General features: G+C 40.1%; 1 protein-coding gene across 1 annotated transcript; it reads right to left on the minus strand.

Moving 5' to 3' along the window:
• Positions 1–2,323: 2,323 nt before the first annotated feature.
• LOC104595811 (oxygen-evolving enhancer protein 1, chloroplastic) lies at positions 2,324–4,186 on the minus strand. The gene is made up of 2 exons (XM_010256715.3): positions 3,849–4,186; positions 2,324–3,239 (listed from the first exon to the last, which is right to left on the minus strand). The coding sequence occupies exons 1-2, from the start codon at positions 4,086–4,088 to the stop codon at positions 2,481–2,483; spliced, it is 999 nt and encodes a 332-aa protein (XP_010255017.1). The 5' UTR covers positions 4,089–4,186; the 3' UTR covers positions 2,324–2,480.
• Positions 4,187–7,221: the final 3,035 nt, after the last annotated feature.

Consider the following 7,221-nt stretch of genomic DNA (forward strand, 5'->3'; position numbering starts at 1 on the left):
ATTATGCCAAACACAACTTATGTGTGATAAGTAAAAATTATTTATATAATGTAGATGAAATATATAATTTAAAACTAATCAAAAAGCAAAACTATTTTCTTATCTAGATGGTAGGCCAATGATTCGACTTTTTAAGGAAAATCGTGATGTCATAGTTGAATAGTAAATATTTAAAAAAAGATAGAACACAAAAAAAATGAAAAAGTACAGAATTTTGTCAAAAACATCTCAGAATATTTCTAATGTTATGTATTCGTCATATTAAATAAAATTATTGTTAAAATAAAAAGTATTTTTATTTATGACAAATGCACGCACACTAATTACTTCAAGAATTTAAATTTATTTTTAATCATATTGTTACTTTTGTTAATTTTCAATTTCTATATGTAAAATTCAAGTAATTAGCATGAAGAAAAATATCTCACGTGTAACACACATGCTTAATTACTAGTAGCAATAAAAAGAAAATAAGAAAAATTCAAATGACCATTTTGGCAATTTAACGCATTCCATCATTTAACTTAAGGGTAAAGGACTTAAACCTCCCCTAAGATTTAAGATAAATACTTATATCTCCCCTTTAATTTCCGTCAAGACTTAAAGCTCCCCTATTATGACAAGATTTGACAAAATTGATGAAAAGACCTCTATACCCTTCATTATTCTTTAAATTGTCAAAGAAAACCACAGAAATATAACCCAAAGGAAGATATGATCACTTATATAAAGATGATGTCATGCCAAACAAGGAGAAGCAAAAGCTGAAACTCATTGTCGGCTCTGGTCTACATTTGACAAACAGTAGGTCCGTTGGGGGGAAAAATGTATAATTGTTTAAATTTTCTCTCCTTGTTTTCTCTCTCATCTGGAGCTGTGAATTGAAATCAAAGGTATGCTAGTACAAAAGGAAAGGAGGTTTGAGCCTCCAAGATCTCTCTAGCCCAAAAGAAAGAATAGGAAAGGGAAGAAAGGGTATATATATATATATATATATCCATTTTTTGGTTTGAATCAGTATCACCATGGCTCTGTGGATCAGATTTAAAGCACAATATTCTTGTTTTTTGCTTAAGCTCACTTTGTTGAGAAATGAATCTCTTAAATCTTTCCATCCCTTTGCTGAATAAGTGAGCTCCAACGGTGTTTTGATGGTCAAGTGTCATATTCATGTGAAAACACAAAAGCTCAAAATCATTTTATCTTTTAGCAATTTGTTGCATTCTCTTCCCAGAAACACTTAAATGGCCACTTGGAGATCGGTGCTCTATTGTTGATATTCGTTGGGTTTTTTATGTCCTTTATATGATTTAGATATCTTTTGTTTCAAGATTCTTGGTGAGAATAATGTGACAATAAAAAAGTTTTTGCTAGCAACTTTTTTGTTTGATAGCAGAAAACTAGGGAAAATTGCGAGAAAAGGGGTGATAATGAAGGGAAAAATTGGGTTTTACAAAAAAAAAAAAAAATGGCAGATCATCTTATGTGCATACAATGATCTAGACAGAATATTTAAGAAGGGGATATTTTTGTTCAATAACTTAATTCAATAGGGGAATCTTAGTTTAATTTGAAAATAAAGGGAAGTTTCAGTATTTGGAAGAAATCTTTAGGGAAGTTTAAGTTTTTACCCTTAACTTAATGGTCAAAGGGAGATTTATGGCAAAGTGAAAGTTTAAAGTTTATCGTAAATAAATATTTATCACTAACCCCATAGTAAAAGGTCTTTTTAATTTACCAATTGAGAATATCCTCCATCAGTCATGAATTCCACTATTTTCAAAATCAGACCAGACTGGACGGTCAGACCAGAAAAACTGAGAATCAGTCACCTGACCGGTTTCGTTTTCCCCTAAAACCGTTTTTTCCTTCAAAACCATTGATTTTGGTCAGCAAACCGCTGAACCGGTTGGTTAATTGTTTGAATGGTTTTGATCGTTTTTAAATTTTTTTTTGTCAAAACGGGCTGGCCTTTCGGGTCGAACGGTCAGACTATTCAAACCGATAACCGGACCCCTAATTAGTTCGATCACCAGTTCGTTTTTAAAAACCATGATGAATTCAAAATGCCTCAGACCTGCTGGCCTAACACAACTAATTAATTGCATAACTCCAAACCAAACATTTATGCCCCATTTGAATAGGCTATTTCAATTCCAACTGTTTAATTGAGTGGAATAGAAATCTCGCTAGAATGGCATTTCCTAGTTGAGGGAATGATCATTTCTTGCCCCTAAAAAATGAAATCCTATTTCTACTGATTCCAATTTCCATTCTATCCTGTCTGAACCAAATATACCATGGCAATGGACCATACACACGATTAATTTATAGTCTTTTAGACTTTAGAGATTACCAGATTAATACATGTAATTTTAATTTTACAGTCCAGGAAAAAAAATGAAAAAGGGACATAATCTGTCTGCATAACGTACCCATTTAAAATCCGGAACGAAGATAAAATATACAAGGAAAAAAATCTACGACTCAAGCTTGGCATACCAGATCCCTTGGATCTTCACGTCTTTAGGAGTCTTTGCTCCCAAATCAGTATCAGATGGCTGAATGCTCTCGAATACCCCGATCACCTCACCGCTCTCCGGTTTGCTCTTGGTCACGCTAAGGCTTATGGTTCCAGTGGAGGATGAAGGATCCTTAATGTTTTCCTTGGTTAGTTCCTCCTCGTCCCCTCTTCCACCGGCCGGCAATGCAACGGCGTTGTCGTAACCCGTCGAACCACCTCTTCCCTTGGGGTCTAGGAAAGACGAACCCCTGTAAGATGGCACAAGGAATTGCCCTCCAAAATTCTCAGGCTTGCCGGACGCTACGAGCTGCTTGATGGTGAAGAGGAAAGGCACACGCTCGCCTCCTGGGAGCTGAACCGTAACGGCAGCGTAGTCGATTCCGTCTTTCTCCTCGAATTTAACGGTTCCGTCAGTGGACACTTCGAAGGGTCCCTCGATCTCGTCCAGTGTGTAGGTTAGACGGGTCATGAGCTTCGTCTTCTGAAACTCGGGAGGGGAGTTCTTGCTGACACCCTCCGCCTTGACGGTGAACGACGTGGGTTCCAAGCAGAACTTCTTCATGTTGTATTTGCCGGACTTGAAGCCGAAAGAGTCGATGCCGCCCTCAATGGTTGGGCACTGGTTTGCGGTTCCGGTTCCCTTCACCTCCATGTATGTCTTGCTCTGAATCTCGTCGTAGGTTAGCCGTTTAGGGACTCCTTCGGCATTTGCTCCCTGTAAGATAACACTTATACACAGTTAATACTTTCCATCCAGAAGAATTAATTGTCCGTCAATTACTACCTGGGAGTGATGATCCGTTGAACCATCTCTCATCTCTCACTGAGAGCCGCTCATTGGATGATGGATCACCACTCTTACAGAGAGACTAGTAGGGAAAAAAGTTCAACAAATTGGCATTTCGTCCCACGAGGGCCAAGACACAAGACCACGATGTGTGATGGCTATTGGCTATTCTCCATATGAATCGTAAAATGGAACAGATGAGTTGATCCTAAGATTTCTAGCCATCTAATAAAATGAGCTACAGCTAGCATATAATACTCATAGCCCTTAAACATAGAGAATTGGATAGCCTCAGTCATCAGACTTAAATAATTGCTTCTACTATCACATAACTCTGACTGACTATCCCTACATGGTTAGCTTGGAAAATCTAATCGATATATTCTGAGAAATGGTCTAAGTATGAACTCGTAATGTTTTACCAAGCACACGATAAGCTTCTCTGTATAAAATAACAGATCCAGTTGCTTAGAAATCATAAATTTCCTATTAAAAGTGTAGTTCATCTTTTTTGAAGCAAAAGGGACGAAGACATACCGATACGACAAGAGCAGAGGTTGCAAGTGCGAAGCCGGCGATCTTGGAGGCATCGACGCATTTCTGAGCGAAGTCTTTGAGATCGCTCTGAAGAGAGCAGGTGAGCCTGGCTCCGGATGTTTCGAAGCCGAAAGCCTTGCAAACACTCTGAGAGGATCTCAACTGCTGTCCACTCCTAGACGACACGCCGACCTTGGTCGGCTGCATCAGAGTTGCCGCGGCTTGAAGAGAGGCTGCCATTGTTTCCGGTTGTCGCCTGTTTCGCTTTCTCCTCCTCCAGTAGGCCTATCGCACTCCTTTACAAAGAAGCGCTTGTGAGTGGGGGCCAAAGGAAAAGAGTATTATTGGATGGCATACGTATGAGGCGGATAAGAGACTGGATAAGGAAATCTCTTATTAGTGGCTTTGAAGCTATGTCATTGATGTCATTTTTGCCACGTGGCCCTTTCGACTGGGGATAAACAAATTCTTGGATTATTTTGATTTTGTACCTGGACGCAAGAATCAGAGTGAGAGGCTGGAAGATGCCCCAGGAATTCGAGACCGACGAAAGGGCCCCATCCCAGATCCGGTGGGAAAAGGGGAAATAGGCCTTGAGCTACGGTGTTAATATTATTTAGATGGTATGGCCACTAAGGAATAAATGGCAGCGGAACGACCGATATCCGGCGCCGATCCATACCAATATTTATCGGGTTTGGCTCCACGAAGAAACCACATACGATAAAAATGAATCCGGAATGGTTCTATATACATGCATTTTTTTTCCAGGATCTGAAATCTGACCCATGGACTAACCTGGAAAAGTAAATGGATTTGCCTAGATACACTTCGGTTCTGATTACCCATTCACACCCTGCTTATGACATCAGAAGGAAGTTGTAATAACCACGTGGAGGATTATCAATGGGGTTAATCGGGTTAATCATGACTATAGCTACAAAACAGCTTGGATCAAATTAGACAGGGCCACGGGGGTATATATTCAAATCCGATTGGATGAGAATTCAAGAGATTTGGATTTGATATGGATATGTAAAATATGGATTCAAATTCGATTCATTTACATATCCAGGTGTCAAATTTGAATATGATTCGATTCATATCCTAATATTAAAACTATATATATATATATATCAGAAATTATTTATATATACCCTGTGTTTTCAAAACCTACTATATTTTTTATTTTTCAAACGTTAACTCTAGCAAATAAAAAAAAGTAAAAGATAGAAGTATCCTTAACTGTTCATTGAATTTTGAAAACGTGTCATTCTCTCTCTCTTCTTCTTCCTCCTTCTCATCTTCTCTTTATTTTTCATTCTTTCTTACATTTTTTGTTATATTTAAATTAATTTTAGGGAAAATTCTCGATAGGTACCCTATACTTTAGGTTGATTGTCAATTTAGTACCCAAACTTTAAAATGCGATAGTTTAATACCCAAACTTTTGAAATGCTGACAATTTAGTACCTACCATTAATGGGTTGTCAGTTATGCATATCACATGATCTCATGTGCCATTTAATATTTTTAAAATGTTAAAATTACCCTTAAAATAAAATACACTATTCATTATCTTCTTTCTCACGAAAATAAAAACAGATCTCAAGCTCTCAACAGTCCAAACAAAAACCGAAGAGTTTGCTTGTGCTTGTCGCTCGCTATCCTCCACCCGAACTGTAAACCACCAGCACGGAATGAAGAAACGATGGCCATCAGAAACATACGTTAAGGTTCTGAACTGGAAGCACGTCGAGGAATTGGTCGACAGAGATCTCGATGCGAGAGAAGGTGGTGCCTTTCTGCACAGATGATGAAGGTTCGAAGAACAAAAGGTGACCCTTGGTGCAATGGCCATTGTCTATCAGACTCCCACCTCTGTATTGCAACACAACAAATTCTTCCCTTCCCTATTATAGATTTTGGATGGATATCTTATTTGTTGGCATCGACTCCATTATCATCACAGTAAACGCCGACTTCTGGGCCAGCAGAGGGAAATAGTTCTGGCGGGTTATCTGGATTTTGCTTGAGGTTGAATGAGCTAAAAAAACATAGATTGTATGATGATACCATACTGTCATGGGGCTAGTCGACGAGGCCCTGTGCGGCGCTCGATGGGGTCGAGAAAGCCTACATGCAAGCAACAACACACAAAAGGCAACAAGAAGGCACACAAATTAGACAAAAGGCAACTTGTATTGCGTTAATCAGTGGTAAGCACAAGCACACAGTACAGTGTCGAGGGGATCTCATGCTTAACCTTTACACGCTTATGAGCTCACTCGACTACCAACCTCCCCTCAAAGAGTACGTTAAGCTTTTGGGGGAGTGACAATAGGAAACATCAAAATGATGAAAATTCATACTATATAATTACAATAACGCCATTGGCGGTCCCCCCTTACAAAATACATGCATAGCCCACCCATGACACATATGCTGACACCTTGAAGGCACTCTGATGGCTCATGGTAGGTGCTTGATGGCGTGGTGAAGGAGTCACTCGTGACATTCTCCCCCACTCAATTCGATCTACGTCCTTGGAGATCGGCTTCAGCTGGTCCTTTAGAGGCTCTGTCGTGGAAGGAAGGTTCTTCTGCTGCTCCCGAACTGACTGTCGTCCAAGGCTGAGGTGTATAGTTTGGTAGAATGGTTGGGTTGGCCTATTCTATTGGGGTTTCCTATGGCTAAGTCCTTTTCTGGTGGCCTCAAGGTATGTTGATGTCTGATTCATCTTGGTTATAGGGTAGGTTTGGGCCACGTAGGGGTCAAAATGATGTTTTGGATTGTTGGGGTGTTGGTTCCCATTGATTTTTCCCCAAGGGTGACTCACAAGGCTACTACGTGATTCAGTCTGAGGGATGGTGCGAAAGTGGTCCCTATGCGGCTTGGGTGGCACTCACTTTCCCCTGTGGTTGTGGTAGTAGGTGAGGGCAAACTTGGACACGGCCTTGGGTCTTCTACTTTGCTTGACGGTTGTCGACGCGCACGAACTCTGTTGCTGGAGAGGTGTAGACGGCTGGATGGCCTGCTGCTTCCTGCTGCTGTTGTAGTTGTTGTCTTGAGGGGCGACTTCTTCAGCTAGTGGAGTGGAGAACTTCTCTGCTTCCTTCATGTTGGCGTTGAACAAGGCTTCTTCGTGAAAAAGTTGTAGTGCAGAAACTTGCTTCCCATGAACCCTAGTAGAAGTCGTAACTGGTACCATGCAAAGGGAGCACTCGTCCAAGATGTACAGAGAGTTGATGTGAGGCAGGAGTGTTGCTTCTGCTTGTCTCATGAAGTCCATTCCCAAGACAACTCGGAAGTCATCCAGGGGTACCACTGAAAGATTAATCTTGCTTGTCCATGGCCCAACTTGGAGGTCAAC

This window comes from Nelumbo nucifera, chromosome 5 (genome assembly GCF_055504915.1).
Source record: "Nelumbo nucifera cultivar China Antique chromosome 5, China Antique-T2T, whole genome shotgun sequence".
Classification (NCBI taxonomy): Eukaryota; Viridiplantae; Streptophyta; class Magnoliopsida; order Proteales; family Nelumbonaceae; genus Nelumbo; species Nelumbo nucifera.

Bases quoted from the DNA above. Each gene is read 5' to 3' on its own strand.
- LOC104595811 (XM_010256715.3), bottom strand. From the start codon at position 4,088: ATGGCAGCCTCTCTTCAAGCCGCGGCAACTCTGATGCAGCCGACCAAG. The intron at 3,240-3,848 runs GTATGTCTTCGT...GTTATCTTACAG, and splicing joins CCTCTGCTCTTGTCGTATCG to GGAGCAAATGCCGAAGGAGT.